This window comes from Medicago truncatula, chromosome 8, assembly GCF_003473485.1.
Source record: "Medicago truncatula cultivar Jemalong A17 chromosome 8, MtrunA17r5.0-ANR, whole genome shotgun sequence".
Lineage (NCBI taxonomy): Eukaryota > Viridiplantae > Streptophyta > Magnoliopsida > Fabales > Fabaceae > Medicago > Medicago truncatula.
In genome coordinates, this window is record NC_053049.1 from 9,905,785 (window position 1) to 9,933,098 (window position 27,314).

The window sequence follows — 27,314 nt, forward strand, 5'->3', positions numbered from 1 at the left end:
TAGGTCTTCATCTACCTCTTTTGATTTGACTCTCCTTCCCGTGATCTATTTTTTTACTACAACATCTACAAGTCTTCTCTCTACATGTCCAAACCACCTAAGCCTATTTTTTTACTATCTTTTCTACCATAAAAGACGTTGTTACCCCATCTATCTATGACAGGGTCATTCATAATTATATCCTTTCTATTCTTACTAGACATCCAATGCAACATCCTCATCTCCGTTATACTAACTTTATTCTCGTGTTGGTTATTAACCGTCCAACACTATGTACCATACAACATCTTTGATCTGACAGTTGCTTGATAAAATTTTCTTTTCAACTTAAATAGTATTTTTTTTATCACATAAAACATCTAAGATCAGGGGTGTGTACAACAACTGGTTCATCTGATGAACCACACCAGAAAAAAACCAAACCACTTTCTTTTGACCTGATCCAATCCATTTTGAAAAGAAAAAAAATGGGTCGGTTGCCATTTTTTGATAACCGGTTATTTCTGATTATCCAATAAACTTCTCAATTTCATCTGGCACCAAACCACCAACATCTTCCACCACCGCTCCTTACTTATTTTAGGCATTTAAAAAAAATGTGTTGTAGTCTCTGTGAGTTTAGCTCAATTGGTAGGGACATTATATTGCATTATATATGTAGGGTTATAGTTCGAACCCCAAATTCCTCACATATTCCTCTTAAGAGGTAAATTTCTAACTGCTGGTAGACTACTTGTTCAAAGAAAAAATTGTAATTAATGTGTATGTATTATGCATAATTATTTATAAATTTCAAATAGGAGTGGTATGGAGACTCTCTTTCTAACATCCACTCTTTTACTGGATGAAATCAATGTGGCTACCACCATTGGAAATGGATCCCATTGATAAGTGTCAAAAAGTAGTAAATATCATATATAATTTAGACACTTTGATTACTTGTTTTATAAGTTATCCAATGAAAAGCTCACAGATATTAAAGAATTATTCATTTATGCTTTTTACATCTAATACCAACCTTTTGTGTAGGAAAATGCATGCCTTTACACTTAAAAAGCAAGGAAACATGAAGAACTGCAAAGGTACACTCGCCACAGCGAGAAGGAGTTCCAGAGACCAAGTTTCAGAGGATCAGAGCTCGCCACAGCGAGCAACACCTCGCCATAGCGAGGAACAACACTCGCCACAACGAGCAACTACTCGCCCAGCGAGCTAAGGCGGTTTTAGGAGGTCAATGACGTGGCAGAAACCCACTGGGGAGGTAAGCTTCACTCGCCACAGCGAGCAGCTACTCGCCCAACGAGCAGTTAGTTAGCAGAATGTGTATAAAAGTCATTCAGTCATTTCAGAACATATTATTATGTCACTTTAGGGAGAGAAAAACATGGGAAAACTAAAGAGAACACCAAGGAACAAGGAGCTACAAGGATTGAAGAGGACTTGCAAGATCATTGAGACATTATGGTTTGGTTATTCCTTTTCTCTTCTTCTCCTTGTAAGGTTACCATGACAATGAGTATGTAGACTCTTTTTGTTGGGATTAAATGTAATTAACTCTACTAGTATGTATTCCTTTTGATTATGATGTTGTTTGATTTTAATTATCTCATGATGTTGAAGTTATTCTTGTTTTTCATTACAATCTTATGGGTTTGAATTGTTATTGAAAAATACCTTTTGAGTCTAGGTTAGAGTAATCTTCTATCAAAGCTTTTGTTCTAGACATGAAAGTTAGGTTTTGATAATTACTTTGGATATTAGAACCCAAAGCTTTTGTATCGTTTAATAGTTTGGGAAATCAACTTTACAACGATACAATCGACTATTGGGAAGTTTAATGGTTTGGGAAATCGACGATTAAACGACTCAATAGAAATCACAACCTCATTTGGACACGAATGATGTTGTTGAGCAATATGTGATAATATCAATTGATAATTAGAATCCGCAACACTAATCCGAGAATACGTATACGTAGGTTGATGAAGTGTAATCCCAACATAACCATTTCCCTGTTAAATCTCAAATCTTTTATAATTTCATAGTTTTCTAGTTTATGAAACAAAACAATCTCGAAACCCTTAGCTCATAACAATATCGATTGTTGAACGGCTTATAATATCGCACCAGTCCATGTGGAGACGATAACAAAAATACTTACTTTTGATACAACATCATCCACATAAAGTGGAGAGGCTCGCATGAGTTTCACCCAATAGAAGAATAAGTGTTAGAGATGGTTCTATAATGATAGTGTTCCTAGCATTTTTTTAATATCAAAATACTGCCAATACTACCTTGCCATATAGAATATTGTCATTACCATTGAATTAGATGTAGCTGCCACTGCTCATGTGTATTATACTAGTAAAGCCACACTCCTATATTACAAAATTGTCTCTAGCAAAATTACCTAGAAAGCTCGAACCCACTTTAATTACCCTATATACCCCATGGCAGAAGTAAGGTGTCGTATTGTAAAAAGATCACATGAGAGGAATTTTGGTAAGGAAAGTTTTGGTATTTAAGTGGTTTAAGTAATCTATCTCTCTTTCCTGGGAACTTCTTCTATGTACCATATACTTTGCGAACTGAACTAACTGTTTAGTTTAAATAACTGTGTTTTATAGCGGAAGGATTAAGATAAAGAAAAAATGGATCCACTTCGAGGAATAAAATTGAACAAAAGATTTAGTTCTAACTTCATAGAAGGAAATAAAATAGTGGAATTTAGTATAAAATTAAGTTTTAGGAGAAAATAAAGGACTAAAGCACAAGATAATCAAATAAGAAGATTATCTCCAAAGTAGGAGAGTGAAGAGGAGTAAGAAGAGGAATAGAAAATAAGATACTTAAATGAGAGAGTTAGCCCTAATAAGTAGTACAATTCCAATGGATTATGATGAAATATGATTGAGATTGCATTATTTGCTATACTTATCACTTTGGAAGTTCGCAAGTATTGTTATATTTTAGATTAATCATGTCTGGGATGCAAACAAGCTTGCCAATGGAGAGATTTATAAAGGAACTCACAAAACAACATGCTATAATTAAAACGTGGGAAAGATAAAGCACAAAGTTTTCCTAGCCTTTCTTTGCGTTTGAGGTTTGTTTTGCAGGAAAGAGAATATCAATATAGGTAAACCATGATAAAAAATTGTTCCACCTAATAATTAACTCGTGTTCTCACGAACAATGTGTTATTTGGTGGATTAGCCACCTGAATTCAATCATTTGATTTTCTTTTTTTTTAATGTATCTTCTGAATTTTAAAAAAATTCAAATATTTGAAATGTATCACACGACTTTTAAATGTATCTCATTTGTATTTAGAAATAATTTTAGAAATCCAATTCCTTATTGACAAGGTCAAAACATTTTAGTTTTTTAGAATAAATTTTGTAAAACTTTGAACAAAAAAAAAAATTAAAACTTATAATCTTGAATTTTTTAAAAATATCATTAACATATTTGTTTTTCAAAACAAAAAAAAAGTAATAACAAGATTATCCCTAAAAAAAGTTATAAAAAGATTTGAATATTTATATTTTTTAAATATAAAATGTTCCCAAAAACTTAAGTTTTATTTAAAAATTTATAAATCTTATTGAAATAATTTATAATTTAGATATTTTGTCAATTTTTTTTCTAATTTAGATATTTTTTATTTATAAAAATAATGTTTATAAGCACTTATTATAAGAGGTTAATTAATCAATTCCAAAAAAATGACAAACTGATATTTTTTAACAACAATGTTTGAATATGCAGTTATAAAAAAATTGACTTTGATTAAAAGTGAGTTGAACGTTAATTGATTTGTGCTTAAATACATTTATTTATAAAGATGTATTAAATTATAAATTTGTGTATAAGAATGAATTTTAAAAACGGCTAAAATATAGTTTTAATCCCTGCAAATATGTCTCGTTTTGATTTAATCTCTTTAAAAAAATTGTTAAAATTTTTTGTTTTTAATAAATGAAATTGTTTTTAGTCGCCGCAAATATCCAGGTTGTTTTTCTGCATTTTGTTAACACTGAACAGTAACACTCAACACTATCTTTATGATGTTTGCTACCAATTCCTCAACAGTCTTTCATAGCTTAATCAAAATCTTCATTCAATTCCATTCAACAATGCTTTCATAGAAGGTTTCTATGTTGCTTCTTAATTCATTCAATTCAATCCATGGACATTCTCAACTTTTCACCCCCCAAAACTATTTCATACCCATTTTTCTGCAACCCCAGAACTTTATACACATCAAACCGTAACACCCCATTTCATAAAAACACTTTTTCTTTCTATCTAACAACTTCTACTTCAAGAAAGTTTCAAACTTTGGCTCATTTTCGAAGACCCACCAACCGCCGCAATTCACTGAGGAACAAGCTTCTTCATGATCACCAGGTAAGTAGAAATCACATTCCCAATGACCCTTCTTCTGTTTCTAGTAATCATGTTGAAGAAATTGATGATGCTAGTTTTGTTGAATTGGAAAAGCTACACAAATCTGAACTTTTGGGTGAAAATGTTTTGTTGAATAAATTGGATAATTGGGTTGATCAATATAGAAAAGATATTGATTTTTGGGGTATTGGGTCTGCTCCAATTTTTACTGTTTATCAAGATTTATTTGGTGGTGTTAAGAGGGTTTTAGTTGATGAAGATGAGATTTTGAAAAGAGTTGGTGGAAATGATATAGAGGATAAGATTTTGGAGGCTAAGAAGCTAGCTAGGGAGATGGAGAGTGGTGAAAATGTGATTGCAAAGAATAGTTCTGTGGCTAAGTTTATTGTTCAAGGTGAGGAGGAGAAGGGTGATTTTGTTAAGGCTGTTCGTGGATTTATCGTGCAACCGGGATTGGTTCCGAAGCTTTCGGGGGTTGGCGGCATAGTATTGTGTGTTTTTGTTATGTTTGGAGTAAAGAAGTTGTTTCGTTTTGGAGATAAGGAAGTTCGGTATACAGAAATGGAGAAGAAAATGATGATGAGGAAGGCAAAAGCTAGGAAGGAGAAAGAGATGTTGATGAAGGGTGCTGTTGAAGTTATTCATGAATCTACGGAGACACCGGTTATAGGTGTAAAAAAACCGGAGTTGGATAAGGAACAGCTTAAGTACAATATTCTGAAAGCTAAGGCTTCTTCTGATAAACTTGTAGTTCAGAACTCTTCCGGTGAAGTGATAACTGGGTCGATGGATATGGACTATAAGGTTCGAGAAATCAGAGAAATGGCTAGGCGGGCACGGGAAATTGAAGGCGGGGATCGTTCTCTAGTTAGTAAGGATATGGAAATGGATGACAGTGTGATTGGGAAGTCCTCTAAGGAGATTGAAGTCATAAAAGAGAATAGCAAACAAGATAACAGTTTAAGTAACCGTCAAAATGAAGGTGCAAGCAAAACAACGGATAGTAATGGAATTCTGCACACAACTTCTGATGATATCACAGAGAACGTTGATATTTCAATCGAGCATGAGATTGTTCGTGATGATAGAGAAATTTGTAAAGTGGAAATCAAAATCAATGATGTTGCTATGACTCCGAAGGACAGAGAAGACAATAAATCCTCCCGCACTCCTATTAATGGCTCATTTATGACAAATAAAAGTTCAGTGGACAAGAAACCAAGGATCATACGGTCTGTTAAGGAAGCTAAGGATTATCTTTCAAAAAAACACGACAAAGAAAATCCTGATGCAAAATCTGGAATTGAACTTGGGAAAGAAAACATGGCTGATTCAAAGCCTTCCGAATTTGTTGTTTTTAACGACCAGAAGCAGAAAAATTTGGAGACGAATACAATCTTGTCCAGAAGTGACGCATTAAATGGATTGTCATATTCTAAGCCTGACAAAAATGCCAGTGAAGATTCTAATCAAAAGGAAAGGGAAAAGAGTCCGACAAAGAATGGGTGCTCGAAAGATTCTGGTACGGAACCTGGATTGAAAGACCTTCAAAAGTCCGAGACCGCTTTAGACCGTCAAGTCAATGGCATTGGTTCCAAGGAAAGTCTGCCACAGGAGAAAAGCTTCGATGAAGTTGAGCCAACAGTTAAACAGATTAGGAATGATGATACTTTAAATATGAAATCAGATTCTAGGCTTGACCTAAATCCTAGTGAAGATTCTGATCAGAAGGATAAGAAATTCGGCCCAACAAAGATTGGTGACATCAAAGACTCTGGTGTTGAACCTAGAGTGGCAAATCTTCCAAATTCTGAGACCACTTCAGACCATGAAGTTAATGGTGATAGTAGAAAGAAAAGATTTTCTGGAAAGACAGAAAATTGGCTGGAGAAAAATTTCCATGAAGTTGAGCCTATAATTAAGAAAATTAGAGCTGGATTTCGAGATAACTACGCACTGGCAAAAGAGAGAGTTGATCAACCTTTAGATATACCAACTGAGATGGAATCAATTGGAGTTGGTGAAGATGGTGGAGAATTTGACTGGATGCAGGATGATCATCTTAGAGACATTGTCTTTCGAGTTCGTGATAATGAATTGTGTGGACGAGAACCATTTTATTTGATGAACGACGAAGATAAAGATGCTTTCTTCAGAGGTCTTGAGAAAAAAGTTGACATAGAAAACAAAAAACTTTCTCACCTCCATGAATGGCTCCATTCAAATATTGAAAATATTGATTACGGAGCAGGTAATTTGTCTGTTTCCAAAATTATATTATACACATAATGTGATCAACTTTTAATTTCATGAAGCTACATTTTTTTTGTTGCTTTGCGAAATTAAATGCTTACTTTATAGAATGAAATCTTAAGATATCCTACTTCTGTCCTTAATCATAAGGTCTTTTAGCAATTTTCATAAATATTAGTAAATGAGTAATGTATTAGTTCGTTCATTTTGGATATGAATATGTTCAACTCTCACTTCTCTTATCTACTAGTTTTAATTGTGGCTTATATTTATGAACAATATTTTTTTCTAGAGGATACTTATGTTTAGGTAGTATTGTTTGCATTTACGTTTGAATAAATTTGAACATTATGCTAATAGTTGTCCTTTATTCCTCCAGATGGCATTAGTATATATGATTCACCAGAGAAAATCATACCGCGGTGGAAAGGACCCTCTGTGGAGAAAATTCCCGAGTCCCTAAATGAATTCCTCAATAAAAAAATAAAGACAACTTCCACCGGAAATTTGAAGCCAGTGAAGAAGGATGGGAAGGACTCTGCTAAAAAATCAGCTGATTCATCTTCAAAAGTGAAGGTTGATGGTTCAATAGCGCCGATGAAGAAGTCAAAAAATCCAAAGACTGTTGTCGAAGGAAGTGATGGTTCTGTTAAAGCTGGCAAAAAATCAGGGAAGGAATATTGGCAGCACACAAAGAAATGGTCCCAGGAATTTTTGGATTGTTACAATGCTGAGACAGACCCAGAAGTTAAGTCCGTAATGAAGGATATCGGGAAGGATTTGGATCGCTGGATCACTGAAAAAGAAATAGAGGAAGCAGCTGATCTGATGAGCAAGTTACCGGAGAGGAATAGGAGTTTCGTGGAAAAGAAAATCAACAAGCTTAAAAGAGAGATGGAGTTGTTCGGACCGCAAGCAGTAGTTAGTAAATATCGTGAATATGAAGACGACAAAGAAGAAGATTACTTATGGTGGTTAGATCTTCCATATGTTCTGGTATGTACGTTTTTTTTCCCCACTGTTTCACTAGCAAAAATGAAATTAAGGGTCGATTGACTTATTTGAACTTATATCTATTGACATATCACATATGTATTCGTGAAGCTATTTGGGATAGCTTATGACATGTCCATAAGCTCTCCAGGATAGCTTAGGAAAACAGCTTATAGTTTTTTTTTTGGTAGAAGAAACAGCTTATAGTTTATATGAAAACTGTTTTACACTTTGACTTTATGTTATTGTTATAGAAATTAGAAATAGTTTATACATAAGAACTTATATAATAAGTGTTTATAGAGTGTTTATGCTATAAGCACTTAATTAATTTGTTCATCCAAACAGGGCTACAAAGTATGAAATGTAAATGTTATGTCATTGAACGATAGTTTTGCTGGACCAAAGCCACTTGTCCTATTTGTACTTTTCAGATTTCCCTCTCCCACTAGTTTTGACTTATCCTTCTTTTTCTAACCATTGATAATCAATTTGTTTATTCTGTCAGTGCATTGAGGTATATAAAGTTGACGATGGAGAAGAAAGAGTCGGATTTTATTCATTGGAGATGGCTCCAGATCTTGAATTGGAGCCTAAACCATATCATGTGATTGCTTTCCAAGATCCTGGTGACTGCAAAAATCTTTGTTACATAATGCAGGCTCATATGGATATGCTTGGAGGTGGCAATGCTTTCGTTGTTGCACGGCCTCCTAAGGTATTAAATTTTATGCTCTTGGAAACGTTATTAGTTCCATAAATCAATTTAGGCTTAAAGGCTGTTTTAATCCTCCTACTTTGCTTCTTTTACGATTTTGGTTCCCCCGTTTTTAAATTCATAAAGTTGGTCCCTTTCAATTTTCAGAGTGTCTGACATTTTCTCTATCTATGTGTTTGATATTTGATGGTTTTGCTAAGTTGCTTATGCAACAATTAAATTGATAACATAGAAATGAGTTATTAAGTGGGAATCCACATAGACGTTGTTTTATATCAAATTTAGTTGTTTTGTGATGTACATTAATGTATATTTTAATGAAATGAAAATTAGTTGTATGGTGAGAATCCATCTAGACAGTACCATGTCACCAGCTGAGTTGCCTGCTAGAACATACTTTTTGTTTCATAAAATGTTCTTATTCTTTTGTGTAATGTTTTTAATATTCTCTTAAACTTGCATTAAATGTGACAGGATGCTTTTCGAGATGCTAAAGAAAATGGTTTTGGTGTTACTGTCATCAAGAAAGGAGAACTTCAGCTTAATATAGACCAACCACTAGAAGAAGTGGAGGAAGAGATTACAGAGATTGGAAGCAAAATGTACCATGATAAGATAACAAAGGATCGATCCGTGGATATAAACTCGATAATGAAGGGTGTATTTGGTTTTAATGGCTCTGCCAAGAGGTAATTTTTCGTTGAATTAGTAGTTTTATAATTTAGCTGTGGTATGAGTTACATAGAAGAAGATCAACTAAAGGCTTGTTTAATTTTCTTCAAATTTGTAAAAATAAGAAATAAAATGCAAACAAACAACACTTATATAATTAGCAGTGAAGCACCGAAAATAAAATAGTGAACATTCTCTGCTCTCAAAGAAAACTAGTATATTTGTCGGTTTATCATCGTTTTATTTTTTATAATGCTATTTAATTAATGATTTCATTTTTTATGGTCTTAATATAAAGGTTTAAGCGGAAGTTGAAGTAACACAGAAGTAGATGATGGCTCAAACTATTTTCGAAGAATGAAACCGGTTGAAGATGATGGAATTCTTGCATGGTAGCATAAGTCAAATTCTTTTGTAGTTTGTTTTCTTTACACAAATTACGGTTGTTTGTACATAGTTGAGAAAAATATAGTCAATATAATATAGTCGCTTGTGTTAACTTGATAGTGAGAATTTCTCCACCAAGAATTGTGTTTAGTAGTAAGGATTAGTCATGAAAATGAGTATTCCTTTCCTCTCATATTGGATGGCACTAGAGTTGCTTCAATTGTTTCTAGGAAAGATTCTCTTTTCATTTCTTAATCATTTTCTATATGGAGAAGAAATGGTTGCTCAAGTAACAACCATTGATTTTCTCACTTTACACTCTAGAGGATCCAAATCCGTGATTTCTAATGGAGTTTACTTGAGAAATTAAATGAGGCACTTTAAGGCTATGTTTGGTTTGGAGAAGAAAGTTAAAGGAAAGAAAGTGTAAGGATAGATAGTAGAAGGAAAGAAAGGTAGAAGAAAGTGAGATGATTTGTTTAGTTGTTTGGTATAAAAGACATTAAATAGATTGTGAGAAGAAAGAAAGATATGTATATTTGCAAAATTACATTTATAACCTTAAAAGGTTTTAGCTATAGCTACTAGAAAAAGCAAAATTAGCGAGAGAAATTAGTGACGGAAAAAATGAAATTCCTCACAAATTCCATGTCGCAAAATTTAGTGACAGGATTAGAGAGGGATTTCACGTTTTCCCTCACAAAATTTCCCTCACTAATTTTTGTTTTTTTAGTAATGCTAAATGTGTTAATTTCAAATTAATTATGCTATCTACACATTTAAATATATTTTATTAATAATTTTTAATTTACATAACATTTGTTAAAAATTTTGTTAATGACCTTTTTGTTCAAAACATCATGCCAAGAGAAAAAAAATTGGAGCATGATTCTAATTCATAGCTTATCAGACCATTGCCTTGGTTCAACATAGTAGTAATATTTATAATACAATAAGGGTATTTTTGACATTTTCCCAAAAAGTGAATGCTTCTTCAATGTTTCCGTCCAAAATAGGGAGAAAAGATTTTGAGCGCGGGTCCCACCTCAAACTTTCTTTCCTCTACTTTTTGAAGTGCTTCCAAACTATGGAAAGCCAATCTTTCCACAAACTTTTTTTCCTTCTTCAATCTTTCCTTTATATTTCTCTGGATCCAAACACGGTCTAAGGGTTGATATTTGATTCTTTTTAAATCAATTTAAATCAAAATAAAAAACCGAAACCAATTTCATCGTTTCAAAGAGAGTTAAAGTGTGTCTTCACTATTTTTTTGGGTTGCCTCCCCGCTCTTCTACATTGTCCATTGTCTGACCACCAAAACGATAGTGTCATGGATCGATATTGTGTGGCCGCTCTGTAATTTTGTTGAGCTCGCCTCCATGATGGATGTTTGCTCGCTTTCATTGCACCTCCATTGTGTTTTGATCAACCATAATATGAGGTGATGATTCAAGATTATTTTGTTCATGAAGTTCTTTGAGCTGACGGATTCGTATTATTTTGAGATCAACACCAGCTTGCTTCTGAAAATCATACATATCAACCTCTTATCAAGCATTCTAGTTGCAACAGAGTTAATCATCACTAAAGAGATGTGGGAAAAACGAATATGAAAATTGACACAAAATATTCTTTAGAAAATGTAAATATTTTAATACGCATTAAAAAAAAGTTATATTAAATTTGTATTACAAAAAATATAACTCCATAATTGTTTCTTTTTATTTGACTAAAAAATTAAATCAATAGAGAGCATACAAAATACTTCATTTGTTTAGTCAACAATATGCACGCATCAAACATTTTTTAACTTTAAAAATATGGATTTATCATAATATTATCTATAGGGCATAGGTTACATTACAAGCAAGCAAAGTTGTTGTTTTTTTTAGGGGAAGTAAGCAAAACTGTTACAATATGCTACAGAGGTACTATTATTTTCTAACCATATATTGTATGAAGTATCTATTGATTTTGTTGATGACTAATCTTTATTGAAAAAGTTGGCTAACCACTTTTAGTGGGATCTATTTTCCGACTAAATTTTATCAGTAAGACTCAAACTCGAGACTTTACTTAAACGATCCGAGTTGGCTTCGAATCTAGAGAGAAAAACTTTGCACTTTTGAAATTTAAAATCTTAAATTATCTAACTTCCAGCCGGCCTCCTTATGGGATTTGGATTTAACACAATTACTGCATGGACACAATAATTGATATGGGTCGTTTGATTGAAACCGAACGACCAAGATCTTACACGATCTGAAACTAATGAGATCTAAACCGTGTATTTAGAGTTGTTGGATCACATATGGATGATTGAAATTCACTATTGCTTCTAATTATGTGAATTCACTACTATGGTGAATCTAGGTCTTTCTTTATGTTATTATCCCCTTCCGTCTATTCTTGACTCTATGGAGACAAAAATTGAATTTATAAAATTGATTTTAGTTAAAAATTAATTATTTTTTTTGAGAGAATAGTTAAAAATTAAATGAATATCAAATGATTTATATTTTGATACATACTATATTTGTAAAAGTGAGTTCCACATTGTGATACATATTTATAAAAGTGAGTTCCACTCAAAAAAAAAAGAAAAAGTGAACTTAACAATAAATTGATTGTAAAAATCAATTTAGACTCAAATTAATGTCCCAAAAGAAATCAAAGATACACTTCATATTTTTTCATTTTCAACTCTTTCTGTCCAACGACATTTTTAATATGATTCCGTTTTAAAAGTAACTCTTAAGAATGAGCTTCGAAGAGTTTAATTCCAAGGGTTATTAGGATGTGAGTGTGACATGTTGGAGTAGCAAAGCAGGATTTGACTTTACCATAAAGATTATGCCCATGACGGTCAAGGTAGTGTGTGTTTTTATTTTATTTGTTTCATTATTTTCTACCTAAATTACAAGGTTATAAAATATTAGCTTAGTGTAGGTACTCACTCATGTCATGCATTAAGTATATACTTAGAATATCCAATCCAATATCATTAAAAAGTATATTTGTATGGGTAGAAATTTCAGCGTAGTTTACCTAACTTTTGACTAGAAAATAGGAATCAATCCAGTTTTGGTTTGGCCACTTGATTTCTTAGAAGACAAGTCAAATTGAACATGCTCAAACAATTTTGAATCTTCCAACATATTGTTTGTATTGTCACTGCCACGAAGGTACCACTGATCTCAAAGCCATACTATTTGATAAAAAATAGTACCACTTGTATTTGACTAAAACGTGTACTCTAATATTGACAGGCTGATTATAAAAATAAGCACCACCACAAAATATCCTCTTTATAATTAAGTTTTTTTTTTTTGGTATATAAATCTCACTTTATGTTGATTTCATTTTGTATAAAATGTTCATTTATCTTTCCTACATCCTCTACAAAATTTCATAAACAGAACACTATAAGTGAAAATTTTAAAAAAGTTGTAATCAAAAGTGAAGAAAAAATCTCAAACTAAATAGGCCTTTTTTTAGGGATTAAATAGGCCTTTTAGTAAACAATTATGCACAAAACAAACGTAGAAATTACTTTGCAAAGGCTATCAATGATTTCTAGAAGTTTAAGATTTTGTAACAATGGAAAATATCTAATCACATACTTAACTCAAGTTCCAAAATTGGTCTCATTTCACTTCTACAAAGCATATACATTATGCTATAATAAATTAAGAGGTAAAATATAAGGTAATTTTGATGAAAGAATGTGTTAAGACCAAGGGAGTCATTACCCATTACTGTGAAAACAATTTTAAAAAAAAAAAAAAAGACAATCATTGGCTATAGTTATGTACTAGAATACATGTACACATACATACACATACCAAATCCTATAGCAGAATTCAACTTCATTAAGAATTATAATTGCTGGTGATCTCATCAAGGTGCTGGTCCATAATCTCAGAAACAGCATCCATAAAAGTAGCTTCACTAGTACCAGGAAGAACAGAATCAAGTGCTGCTTTAAAAATTCCTTCAATCACAGACTCTTTGTTCAACGATTCTCGGCACATCAGGCTTCCAATGGCAAAAGGGGTCATCCCTTTCCCCACTCCTTTTTTCAGAAGCATGGTCGAGATTCGGAGAGTGCGGGCACATTCGAGTGGCAGATCCCATCCATGAAACTTCAGAAGGGCAATATCTTCTTCAGCATCAAGTGACTTTATGTAGTCAATGATCTCTGGAGAGTATGGCTGGCGAGCTTGAGGCCAATAAAGCCATTCAAAGGTACAATCTTCAAACTGTTGACATGCCAAAAAAACACCCTTGGGTGAGTGCTATAGAGTTTAAAAAAGACTTGAAGAGAAAATGTAGAGAATATATCACTAAACCTCCTCCCCTAAACATCAAGAGAAAAAAAGAATGCAATGTCCTCCAAATGGGCAAATAATGCCACCAATAAAATAATGTTAAACTTAAGGTCTGATTACAATTGCCATTACTCAGAATACATGCAGTCTTCAATATTGACATCATTGGTCTATCCAAATCATTAACTTCGGCGTTAAAAACATGACAAAGAGAATAGTAGCATCGGAAAAGGCAAGTCATTGTAATCATGAAGGTAATATCATGCTAGGGAAAATAACTACCAAAAACACTCCAGGTTACATTACTCACTCATAAAGACTTAATCTGAAAAACATTCCAAAGGGAGGCCTCAGATGTTACAGCTTTTATAAGCTATAAATGAAACCATACTTAATACCATAATGGCTCAGAGAAGCTTTATACTGCATTGTTAAAGAAGAGAACATAAAAAAAATCTACAATTGATTAAGTTATAACCAAACAAGGCAAAACTAAAGTTTAAATTCACATCAAGAGAACAATAAAGCAGCATCACAGGCATTTAAAGGAATAACAAAAATGAAGTGCTTACACTAGTGGGAAGGCAGTATCCATGATCAATTGGAATCAAAACAGCCTGGCCATTTTTCTTCTCTTTGCCAAGCAAAATATTCCCAGCATGCCTATCTGCATTTGCAAGTCTCATGTCCAGCACAGTAATTTTATGCACTTCCTTCACCGGAAAAGCGCCAGGTCCCATATCCTCACAACTTCCATTATTCTCCACGAACATTTGCAAGGAACCAAACTTAGCAGTCAAACCCTCTGGATGGTTAAATGCTTTGTGCAAGCACTTAGCCATAACAGTCGGAGGAACACCAGCAAATCCTTTCTCATCACCAAATAATGATCGGCGGCCACTCATTGGATGATCCAAAATATAAGCAGCAACTTCCCTGAAAGCTCCTTGGCCAACTCTTGTACCCTTTTTTAAGCCCTGGCCGTCTAACGACAAAGGTAAACCTCTAGGGTTATTCACAGCCATCGGCTCTTCATCCATAGGCTTGAAAACCGATACATATTTTTGCCCTGTTGAGTCGAGCATAAAGTAAGCCCCACCTGTACCCTCTGCAGATCTGATTGGAGAATTACCACTATCTAGCCCATCATATGTAGTGTTTATCATATCCCAAACCTCTGAAGCTAGTTCAACTTTAGGGTTAACAATAACCGGCTCCAAAACAAGACCTCCACCAGGAGCTTTTCTCGACATAATTCGTTCGATAGCTTCATACTCCTTTCTCGCATCTTCTTCGCTATCATATTTCCTCACGTAATCAGCTTCCTTGGCATCAGAATTCTTCGAATCATTCAATTCTTTTGCTTCAATAGACAACTCATCAAGCCCTGTACTAACATCCGCATATTTTGTTCTAACAAAAAGATGTATAACTGCATCATTATAATTGCTACAGATATCATCAATAAGCTTCTGATCATCAAGCAGCTCCCCGTTACACACAACCTCCTGCTGCTCAGGATCAGCAAACTCTTTTTCCTTTTCCGCAATCTGTTTCTTAACATACCAAACATCCTTACACCTTTCAACCTGAAAGGAATACTCCTTCCCGGAACAAGTTCTCACACTGATGGTCTGTAGATCTGCCAGTCGAATCACCAAATGCAAAACATTCCCTTCTGTAACCCCATAATCCTTGAGTAAAGAATTGCTACGCGACAACTCACGGCCATTACAAACCAACTTCTGTTTGTTTGTCACCCCTTCATTCCTTTGAATTTTGAGCTTTACGGACTCGATTGTATCCGAAGGTAGCACACGCATCGGAGACAAAGACCCCGAATACGAAAGATAAACGAAAATAAAATCATGAAGATTCGAAGACAAGTGCAGCGGATTACATAATCCATTGGTTGGAGACAACAATTTCTCCCTTGAAACAGGACTCAGAATAGTTACACCAGCAGAAGACATTTTTCAACTATTTTAATGAATGAAATCAAATTCAATGAAAAAAGCTAAAGGCTTTGACTTTAAGCCAAAAAAAACCCTAATTATACCAATGTTACAATTCTAAAGCCATATATCTGTACAAATCACTGAAATTCAAATTAAAGCTTAACTATATCTGGGTGTGATGAAACACACCAACCCAGAAGACCAAACCCAATCAAAATTAAATTTTTAATAAAATATCACAAAAAGGAACAATCTTTTTGATTGAAAAGGTGAAAAAACACAGACCCAGAAGCTTAATTTCTCATCTTTTCCTCAATAAACCCTAATTTTGTGATTGGTGTAAAGTGAAGAAAGAGAAATTCTTACCCAGGAGAAGAAGAAGAGTTGCTTGTTGTTGTTATTGGAATTCAAGATTCGGAAAAGAAGGGGTAAGGGTTTGTTATTGGAATTTGACTATGACCAAAAACGAGAGAGAAATTTCAGAGAGAGAAAAGAAGAATGAATTGTGGAACAAGATAGGAGCGCGTATTGCTCTACTTGCTTTTGCGACAAGAGAAAATTCTAATGGATTGTGTTCTACCCTTTGTAGGTTAAGGTCTAAATCTAAATAAAATATATAGATAGATTTAATTAATTCAAAACAATTAAATAAACTGAAAACTAAACAAAATTAGTTTTATTAGATTAAAATTAGATCAAGTATATGTTTGTTATTTTTTTTACTGGATATATGTTTTTTATTACTCTTTTTCCGATTCTTTTCAGGTTTCATTTTCGATTCTTTTCAAGTGCCAGTGTTACGGTAGATATTTGAAAGAAAAAAAAAACTATTATAACTTCATATTAATTCATCAATATGTGTATATTTTTCTGCACACATTTACTTTTCATTTGTCAAAAGAAAAACCTTTAGTTTTTGCACACATTCTGTTTCTTTCTCATAATAAATAATTGTCAATAATCTAAATATCATATATCTTTTTTTGGATTAAATATATTTTTGGTCCCTATAAATATATCAATTTTTGTTTTAGTCCCTATAAAATATCTTTTACGCTCAAATGCATAAACCAATAAATCTCTCCCAAATTGCTGCATGTTTAGGATTGAATTTAAATTTAAAAAATCTTGTTAAGTTTGCCGAGTTTTCTTACCATATCATTCAAGTATTTTTGGTATATGAGATCTTGTATTCATAAATGATTTGTTACTAATTTTTTACTTTTTTATAATATTTTAATTTATTTATGCCAAAAATAATAAATGCTTTTTTATATTAAGGGAATAATAAAAAATGCTTATTATTTTATGATATATATTTTTTTTAACAAGCGAAAATGAGATATATTAATACTGACACCGTAATTATTACCGCACAAGATGTGCCAAAACAATCACAAAAGTGTCAAGTTCCAAACAACAATACATCCAATCAGTCAATACCCAAACAAGAAAGCGGGCTCGACCACCACTGGTGAGTACCAAAACTAAAAACAACATTACAAGCCTTTAACCACCACAAAGAAGTTGATTTCACTTTATCTAGCATTTGTGGCAAAGAACTTTGTCTATTTCTAAAAAGCCTTTCATTCCGTTCATTCCACAACACCGAAACAACAAGCAGCCAAATCAAATGAAAGAAGGAACGTCGCCCTCTCGAACATCCTGCATAATTAATAAATTGCACTAAATGATCTGAAGTTGATTGAGAGTCAACCCCTACCACTCCAAGCCATGCTCGCACCAATGGCCATAAGGCACTAAAAGTTGCACAAGACAAAAACAAATGATTGACATCTTCTACATTCCCACAACCAGAAACACACATCCGCGCCTCCAGAGGTAAAATGCCACGGTTTGCCAAATTATCTTTTGTAGGTAACCGATCCCTCAGAAGTCGTCATGCAAGGATAGAAACTTTGAGAGGAACCTGTGTATGCCAAATTAACTCCAAGTTTTGATGTAAGTGAGGCTGCTCCTGTGATGTCAGCATGTCATAGGCTCCACGAACGGAAAACCCATCATCCTGAGTTGGTAACCAAATCCATCTATCTGTCACTGATTCCTGCAATGAAACTGTTAGTAATAAAGCCCTAGACTCCTCTACCAACTCTTCCTCCCAAGCCCACAACCGCCTACGCCACCTCAACGCCTCCCCACCGACATCCACCCCCAACAAGAACATGTTCCTAACAGAGATTGGTTTGTTCACAGTCAAGTCATAAAGGCGACTAAACCATTCACACAATGGAACATCTCCACACCAACAATCCCGCCAAAAATCTGTCTCTGCACCGTCTCCCACCCTCCTCCTAACACAAGACCCAAACCAACCCTCTCCACCCTCACCTATCCCATCTCTAATCCTCACTATCTCCCTCCACCATGAAGAACAACTCCGGCCCCCATCCTCCAAACCTCCATCCGCCACACCATACCTAGCCACCAACACCTTTCTCCACAAAGCTTCCTTCTCCAATAACAACCGCCAACACCATTTATCCAACAAAGCTAAATTAAACTCTCTCAACCTCGTAACCCCCAACCCTCCATACTCCTTCCTCAAACTCAAAGTATCCCACCTAATCCATGAAATTTTTCTTTTATCCTCACCCCCTCCCGAAAAAAATTTATTAAACAAAGATTCAATGGAAGAGATTATACCTGACGGAGCTTTGAAAAAGGAAAGTGTATAGACAGGTAGAGCAGTCAAGACGGACTTAAGAAGAACCAAACGACCACCAAAAGAAAGGAATCGACTTTGCCAACCAGACAATCTATTTTTAATGCGATTAACAACAGGTTCCCAAAACAATAATCGACGCGGATCGCCCCCAATCGAGAGCCCCAAGTAGAGAAACTGGATTTTACCTACTTTGCAACCCAACACGGAAGCCGCTTTTGACAACCACGAACCAGTAATATTAACCCCTACCAAAGAACTCTTATGAAAATTAACTTTCAATCCCGACATAGCTTCAAACAAAATGAGTCCAGCCCTCAACGCCCGCACATTAGCCCAACTTTTATTCCCAATAAGAAGCGTATCATCAGCAAACTGTAAATGTGACACAACCACAGGATCCGCGCGCCCCACACTATACCCCTTAAACAATCCTGCGTCTACCAACGCTTTCATCAAAACATTCAATCCTTCTGTTGCCAATAAAAATAAAAAAGGAGATAAAGGATCACCCTGGCGTAAACCCCGTTCAAGAGAAAACTCATCAGTAGGACATCCATTCACAAGAACAGAGGCAGTAGCGGTTCCTTCTTTCATTTTATGATATTAATTTTTAATATATCGTAAATCTCTAACTGTGAGATGGATTGAACATCGTTGGTCTCAATGATAATCAAACGAGTTTATATTTGCATAAAATTGTGTGATATATTTCATATGATATAAATTTACAATCTAACAATTAAATTTTTTTTCTTAAAAAAAAACAATTAAATTTCTAAAATCTATATCAAGTAAAACAATACTCTCTCAAATCTTTTCTATAAGACACACTTTATTTTTTAGTAGTACATCATTGATGTAACATTTTTTTGACAAAAACATTGTAACATTATATCGTGTAACTTCGATAATTTTTTTTTGACAAAAATATTGATGTAACATTATATGGTGTAACTTTGATCTCTCCTTATATATATATATATATATATATATGGAGTATTTTATTTTTTTTTGAAAGAAATATATGGAGTATTTGTTTAGCTTTCTTTTGAAATTAACAAACATTTAACCAACACACTTAGACTAAATGTCAAATGCTTAATCATCAATAACGAATTATTTATAATAGTTTGAATTCGATTCAAACAAAGTCATTTCGCCAGAAAAATTGGAGATTAACACACAAACAAACTATAGGTAAAGATTGGTGAACATTTTTTTATTACAAGATGAATAGGGAAAATGCGATAAAGAGGATTTGGTGAGTGGATATATACTTTACAAAAGAAAAAACCAGCGTGGGCTTCCTGTCCTTATCTCTAATCATCATCATCCCACCAACCCTAATATTTTAATGCCGTTTTACCGTTACTCCCACCATTAGCAGCAACGACTACTAAATGACGGTGATTGTACTACTTTCATTTTTCATATCTAACGTTCCATTTTAAGCACTATTCCCTTTGATTAAGAAGATTTTTAAAGAAGGAAAAGACAAACAATTGTATATCTGTTATCGTTGGATCAAGATCACACAATCGTTTTTTAATGCAATTTTTATTATGTTTTTTAAAAAAAATATTGAGCATGAAATCTCGATTGTCGGATTTTGATCCAACGATTGAGGACGTATGTAATGTATGACAAATTTGTGAATATGGGGAATCCTTGTCCAATAGTTTTCAACGAGCAACCCTCAATGATATTCACAATGAGAATATGGTGTATATTGTTATCAATTTAATCAGGATCCTCCTTTTTCTATGAACGAGAGAGTGGACAAGATCTTTTTTTCGAGTTTGTATCAGATAAAGGTTGTATGATCAAAATAGATCTGGTGGGAACAATTTTTTCTCATGGACTTGCTGCGTCTTTTTATAAGCTACTTCAAAGAGTGTTTACTGTTTATTGCTTATATTTTTTCTATCAATTTTATCATTATTATCTTGATCGAAAGAAATGAAATATTAATTAAAAATATATTTTTATGTCATTTTATATTCAATAGCTAGTTTAACTTCTAAATTTACTAAATACTAAACATTCAACCGGCTACCTTATTCACTATCAAGTAGCTTATTTGCTCTTGTAACCAAAAAAAAAGTTGTTTATTTGCTCTCCGTGATATGCTCATCCACTATCAGCTAGTTTATCAACCGTTGTTATTTTGCTTCAGATTGATTTGCTTCTTTTGCTCTTCATCACACATGCTGTAATGAATTTCTTTATAGGAATGTGAAGTTCTTTGTGACTAATATTTGTATATATGATAATCAAGATGGACATATGGTGATTTTCTCTTGTATCTTTTTGGTATCTTTAGTCATTTCATAATGCTCATTTTGAATCTAGTCAGATTGCATCACATTAGTGATTGCAATTTTCATTGTCATTTCTTTAAAAGTTGTGCATTTTTTATTGACTTGTTTCTTTCTTTATAAAAAAGATGAAAACCTTTTGAAAAAGTGTAAATATTATGGTTGAGTGATCTTCTAACATGTAGTTTTGACCACCCTTTAGCATAAGATATTATTCTCTCTAAAACTTGATTTCTTCGTACTCAAGAAAGTTTATTTGACAGTTACTAAAATTCTGTTAAAACTATATAAGTCTTTATATTTTATTTCTCAGTCAGAGTCTGTTTTGTGTCCCACAAATTCTTCATCTGCTGATATATGGAAAATCATTACATTATACTGTATTAGACGCCTTAATGGTCAAAATTCAGTTAAGTACTTGAACCGCATCGCGGAAATATCATGTTAACAAGGGATTATAACACATTTGAGGATAACAAAAGCATATTCAGAAGGCTTACAAACTTTCTGTTTATGAGACTCATTGCGTAAGCGGTCACATTTCACGCACTTATTTGGAGCTGTTAGATGAAGATGGCATGACTATGATTTTAAGCTCGTCAAAAACGGGAAGGTCTTGATCCAACGGCTCCAAACGACAAACTGCATGAATGCTTGGAATGCGAGATGGTAGTGAATCCAAAATCTGCTGCAGGGTCAAAATTGTGTCCCTACTTGCATTTCCACTATTTCTTAGCGAAAATTGTGAATTGCAGGCTTTTCTAATTTCCCTAAGGAAACCTTGCAATAAACACCTCAGATAAGGAATTCAGAAACAACGGCCAAACATTCCTATAAAAAGTGTACTATGGTCTGCACGAGTTTTGTTTCAAAATAGACCAATTTCTAACAAGCATTGATATACGGTTATCAGACGTTGGTCTAACTCACGCCCACCATTCTATATGCATTGCATTTGAGTATTATATATACTCAAACTACGAGTGTGATTCTTCGGTTTCTGCATTCAGCATAAAACTGGGAAATGCTAGTGTTATGTCCCTGAAATTAGAATCAAAAAGTGATTTAGAAACAACTGTGTCACTTGGAATAACGCAGCGATACCAAAAACAAAAGAAGACCGTTTAACTATTCATTTTGAGATCATTTAAAAAAAACATCATAATGCAATGAATGGATCTGTCATTTAATAAAATTTAAAACTTACATCAGATAAGGTAGAGTCATGTTCTTGAGTAATGATGGATTTTTTCCAACATATTCACTCCATTCTTCCAAGTCAATTTTTCCATCACCTTTTGTGTCTGTTTCTAGAAATGTCTGTTAACACCCCCCAAAATATATATAAGAAACATTCCATATAAAATTTATAAAATGATGATTTTATTTAGAGTCTGATAATGATAACAAACCTTGTCCACAATTGTTTCAACCACATCATCAGAGAGAACCAAATCAGATTCAACCAAAATCATCAATACCATCTCCTTCAACTGTAAATTTTCATATCACAATTGTCATAAGAATCATACAAATATATCCTATAGAAGACCACAGGAGTATTTACCTCTTCGCGCTCAATGTAACCAGTATGCCTCAAGTCATATAATCTAAATGCATCTGCAAAGAAGAATTTTACGTGGTCAGTAATCATATACTTAACGACATCATCTTGAAATTTAATATGCTAATGAATACGATGTGTTCTAATGATAGTCACCAGATTCGTAATTCATTCGGTACGCGGTTCGCATTATGTCAAGAATTCGGTACGTGAGGGGGGTATACAGAGTCGGTTCGCTTGGGTTCGTATTATTATACATGTTCATATCCTAATAATTATACTATCAACAAATTTTGGTCAAATTTTAAAAATAAAATATAAAATTAAATAGATTTTTTTATATCAAAATGACTTATATTTCTTACATTTTATTTTGTCTGCTCGAGGAGCTTTAGGATGAAAGATGCCCAAAGATCTGATAAATTCACCAAACTCTATATGGCCGTTGTGATTGACATCGAAGAGATCAAACATCTGCATGTAAAGAAGATCAAACAACTATACTTGAAAAGCTCTTTACATGTGTACGAACAACAATAATTAGATCAACATACCCTATCGACAAAGAGGTTGCGTTTGTTTCTGTTTCTAAAAAGAGCAAAGTGAAGCTCTTCCTGTTATACACATTACAAAAATCAATCGCAAGAAATGCATCTAAACAAGTACAAAAATATTGAATTTAAAAAATTACCTTTTGAATAAGTCCATTTTTCACAATAACTGCGCTTAATTTTTTGTACAACTCCTTCAAGATTTCCACCTCTCTTACTGTAACTGCTAGGTACAAGAAAAGATCTTCAAAACAATGTACACTATTCATATACAATTGGTTGCAAAAATGAAAGGAACCATGTTTGTAGCAGCAAATAAGTGTTTATGTATAAGTTATTTCTATAACAAAAGATAAATTAAGCCATAATCTGTTTTCATAAGCTATCCTATAGAACTTATTAAATCAAAATCAAAGTATATTTCTCTTGCCTATCTCAATGAATTATCTAAATCACACATCTACCTATAATTTTACAGATTATAAGATTACAATTCATTGATCAAAACAAATTAAATTTCCAAGGCAACAAAAAAACATGAAAAGGAAGCTTTCTTTACTTACATGGTGTTTCAGAAGCAAGGATAGAAAAATCTTCAGAACAAGAAATAAGCTCATTTTCTTTTACTTGTGAAGGTAAATTCTTATCTTTGCCAACTTCTGAGGATCCATCCATAATATTTTCTGCTACCTTTGAGCTACTGCAACCCATTCTTTATAACCAAAAAAACAGAAATTTGTTGATAGATAGATAGCTCTTTGAAGTAAACTTATGTGAATGATGATGATAATTTAAAATGTATACTATTATTATACTTACACATTTTAACTTAGATTTGAAAACATAAGCTTAATAAGGGTGTTGGAAACCAATGAAAGAAAAGTCAATTTTACAGCTATACACATAAAAAATTTATTTATGTTTAAGAGTTTTGTCCATATATGTAAATCATGTATATATTATTAATAAATTAATGGATGAGATGATATATGTGTGAAATTTATATGCATTGAAGCTAGGTTCCTAATAGTTTACTTTTATTAATTACACTTTTGGTCCTCGTGTTTTGATCTACTCACGAAACTGGTCCTGCCCTTTTAAAACAGAACAAAACGGTCCTTCAATTATCATTTTTGTTGCATTTTTCGTCCTACCTCCTTTTTTCAAACTCCAGAAACGCAGAGAAATGTCAGTTTTAGGCGGTTTTAGACCTACCCTTATGCTCAACCATGAAATCAACAAGGAATAAAACATGTAGGCACAAGGAATCTATTTTATTCAGCACATTAACCAAAAAAACCCTAATTTAAAACATATCTTAGAAATTAGGTGAATTCTAAGGTGAGGGCTCTACTAAGTCCCTCACCGGTGGACCACTTGGAACAACTATTGAGAATCGTTAGATTGATCAAGTTCATATATGATATTATACAGTAGATCACACATTTCTTATTTATATTATTTTTTTAATAAACTAATTATTTTTTCTTCCTCCCATCTAGTTCATGAACGTACCAAAGTTTGCATCCCCGAAAACTGCTGTCCACAAACCTCCACTATCGTTCTCACATATCCTATCTAAGATTATTCCTCTCATATTTGTCTCGGTTTTAATTATAAAGATGGAAGTTTCATTTTTTGAATTAACGAACAATTGCTAGAATGGATGAAAACAGAGGGATCATGCTATAAATATATCTTTTAATGAATCTTTACGTGAGAAGTGTTCTAAGATTGGATTAAATCAAGGGGTAACATGATATTATATGTATATTCAATCAACATTTTCAAAGATTATGCCAAATAATAAATTATTGTGATTGCTTGAATTTGAGATGAGTTTACGGTTGCTAAAGAAAATAAATCAAGATTCAAAACTGTGCTTAGAAGATGGTGATTTGGGAGTTGATGGTGGTGGTTGAATACATGTTAGTGAGATCAAAGAAATAAGAAAAAAAATATTGTGTGTTGGGTACATCGTAAGATCTGGTAGGAAAAGATAATCCGATGGTTTTTATTCATGGTTCACCATAAACCACTTAGTTGGTGGTTCATCCTAGAATCCACCTAGAAATTAGGTTTTTTTGGTTAGTGTGTTGAATAAAGTGGATTTTTTGTACCCACATGATTTATTCCTTGTTTATTTCATGGTTGAGCATAGGGGGTAGGTCTAAAACTATCATTTCTCTGCGCTTTTGGAGAATAAAATGGGGGGTAGGACGAAAAATGCAACAAAAATGATAGTTGAAGGACCATTTTGTTCTATTTTAAAAGGGCAGGACCAGTTTCGTGAGTAGGCCAAAATACGAGGACCAAAAGTGTAATTAAGCCTTTATTTTATGCAAATTGCTATTAATGCTGCGAGACTCATCTGTCCAACTCAAATGTCCCTTTTATAGTATCAAATGTGACGAACAGCTAGTGATAGAGAAATATGCAATAAATAATGTCATGAGGAAAAAACCTACAGGGGGGGGTACGTAATAATGTAAAAGTGTATTATTTTTCTTTAACGTTTGTTTACACAAACACACGTCTACTTCTATAAAGTAACTATATAAATAAATTCTTTTGAGGGAAACAGTTTGCGTATTAGACTAGATCCTCTCCAAGTCATTCCAGTAAATAATATATCTATTGCACATCAATTACATCAATCACTATTATAAATAAAAGATTTAATTGTATTTTTTCCTTTATCTTTTGTTAATTGTGCGATTGTGCACCCTTTTTTTGAGCGATTTTGCACCCTATCTTTTGCCCCCTTTCTTGTTAGATAGACCTTCTTGTGTTTAATTGCATTTTTCCCCTATATTTTTGTCAATTGTGCGATTTTGCATCCTTTTTCTTTTGTTTTAGGCGATTTTGCACCTCATCTTTTGCCCCCTTTCCCCTCTTTTAATGATGATTTTGAACAAAAACACAATTGACAAAATATGGGGTGCAAACATCGCTAAAAAAAAACAGGGAGTGCAAAATCGCACAATTAACAAAAGATAAGGGGGAAAGTGCAACAAGCCTAAATAAAAATCTATATTTTAAATACATTCAATTAACGATGTATACGGTCTTTATTATAGACTATATACATCATCTAATTAATGAATCTAAAATATTTATTTTTGTTTATAATAATAATCGAAAAGATATAATTTATCAACTATAAATTCGTCTGCCATCCGCTACATTATCAACTATGCTCTATTTTTGTTAAAAAAACAGAGTCATAGTGTTATTCATTATCATTAGCAATTTGAATAAGTTAAATGGGTGATGCCGAAATTTCGGTAAAGTGTTAGGTGAGCATGCGCGTGTGCCTGTGTGGGTGTCGTTTGTTTGCTACTGGGTGACAAAACCACAAAAGAAAAAAGTTCAAAAGTTACTTGATTATTTAGGTCCTTGTCTTCATGATTTCATCGTATAGGCTACTAATTTGTTGTTGTAGATTATTCAAAATAAAAATTGTGTAAAATAAAAATGCACACTTAGGAAAAAAATGCCTACGTATAATGGACTCAAATGCTCATTACTGAGAAGTCAAGTAAGTTGAACACCTAAGTAAAAAACCAAATAGAAGGAAGCGGAACGCCACAATGGGTTGAAATAAAGAACGAAGACAAATTGTAATCAGGGAAAAATGAAATAAACAATAGAAGAAGAAAAATTAGGGAAGAAGAAAAAGAACCAAATGCTCCTTTATTTTCTTGGTTTTTATGTGGTTAGTGCATAATATGGTTATGAATGATGTGACTTAGTGGGATGGATATTTTATTTATTTTTTTTTGAAGAAGAGTTAGTGGAATAGTCATTTTCTTCTTTTTCTACATGATTTATTTTATTTCTTAATTTATTAAATAGAATGAGAGTTTTGGTGGGAAAATTTGGAGGGAAAAATTATTAGAGAATTTGTATGATTATAGTTATAAATGATGATGATAAGACCGGAGGCAGTAGAAGCAAAAATCCTATTTTTTAATTCATTCAACAACTAATGAACTACTACTTATTAAATCTAATTTTTTTTTTTTTTTTTATAATTGAGATTCGGAGGAGTATCATTTAAGGTCTTTAATCAATAGCATTTTCCATAATTTCTTACAACTTTTAGTGAGTAGAATGACTTTTGTTGAATGAATGCAAAATCCACTCTTTTCACAGCTGGAGTGAATACTCTAGATTGATTTTTTTTTCTTTCAGAAAATAATGCGGAGATATTTTTTTTGAAGAAGCTAAAATGGAATATATTATTGAACGCCTGAATATTTCAGCACAAGAAGTGCTAAAAACCCAGCTGAAAAATATCAAATACAATCAAAGAAATCTGGGGAACAAAAACAGGAAAAACCAAAAAAAAGAGCTACCCTGTTACATAATAATTCCCAAGCAAGGTAAAGGATTTAACCACCAAGAATGGTAGGAGAAAACAAAACTAGGACGATTAGCTTTCAGCCACCAGTAAGATTGAAG

At 33.2% G+C, this 27,314-nt stretch overlaps 3 protein-coding genes across 3 annotated transcripts; 1 reads left to right on the forward strand and 2 right to left on the reverse strand.

The window, feature by feature from the left end:
* Positions 1-4,019: 4,019 nt before the first annotated feature.
* Positions 4,020-9,787, forward strand: LOC25500685 (uncharacterized). The gene is made up of 5 exons (XM_013589169.3): positions 4,020-6,667; positions 7,049-7,665; positions 8,171-8,380; positions 8,855-9,069; positions 9,351-9,787. Exons 1-5 carry the CDS (start codon positions 4,195-4,197, stop codon positions 9,370-9,372), a joined length of 3,537 nt encoding a protein of 1,178 aa, XP_013444623.2. The 5' UTR covers positions 4,020-4,194; the 3' UTR covers positions 9,373-9,787.
* A 3,275-nt stretch (positions 9,788-13,062) lies between these two features.
* LOC25500686 (phosphatidylinositol 4-kinase gamma 4) lies at positions 13,063-16,326 on the reverse strand. Its single transcript, XM_013589170.2, has 2 exons — positions 14,343-16,326; positions 13,063-13,701 (listed from the first exon to the last, which is right to left on the reverse strand). Exons 1-2 carry the CDS (start codon positions 15,741-15,743, stop codon positions 13,312-13,314), a joined length of 1,791 nt encoding a protein of 596 aa, XP_013444624.1. The 5' UTR covers positions 15,744-16,326; the 3' UTR covers positions 13,063-13,311.
* A 4,762-nt stretch (positions 16,327-21,088) lies between these two features.
* Positions 21,089-23,664, reverse strand: LOC25500687 (calcineurin B-like protein 7). Its single transcript, XM_024771826.2, has 8 exons — positions 23,411-23,664; positions 22,988-23,070; positions 22,851-22,910; positions 22,662-22,770; positions 22,300-22,352; positions 22,145-22,225; positions 21,940-22,052; positions 21,089-21,773 (listed from the first exon to the last, which is right to left on the reverse strand). Exons 1-8 carry the CDS (start codon positions 23,556-23,558, stop codon positions 21,710-21,712), a joined length of 711 nt encoding a protein of 236 aa, XP_024627594.1. The 5' UTR covers positions 23,559-23,664; the 3' UTR covers positions 21,089-21,709.
* Positions 23,665-27,314: the final 3,650 nt, after the last annotated feature.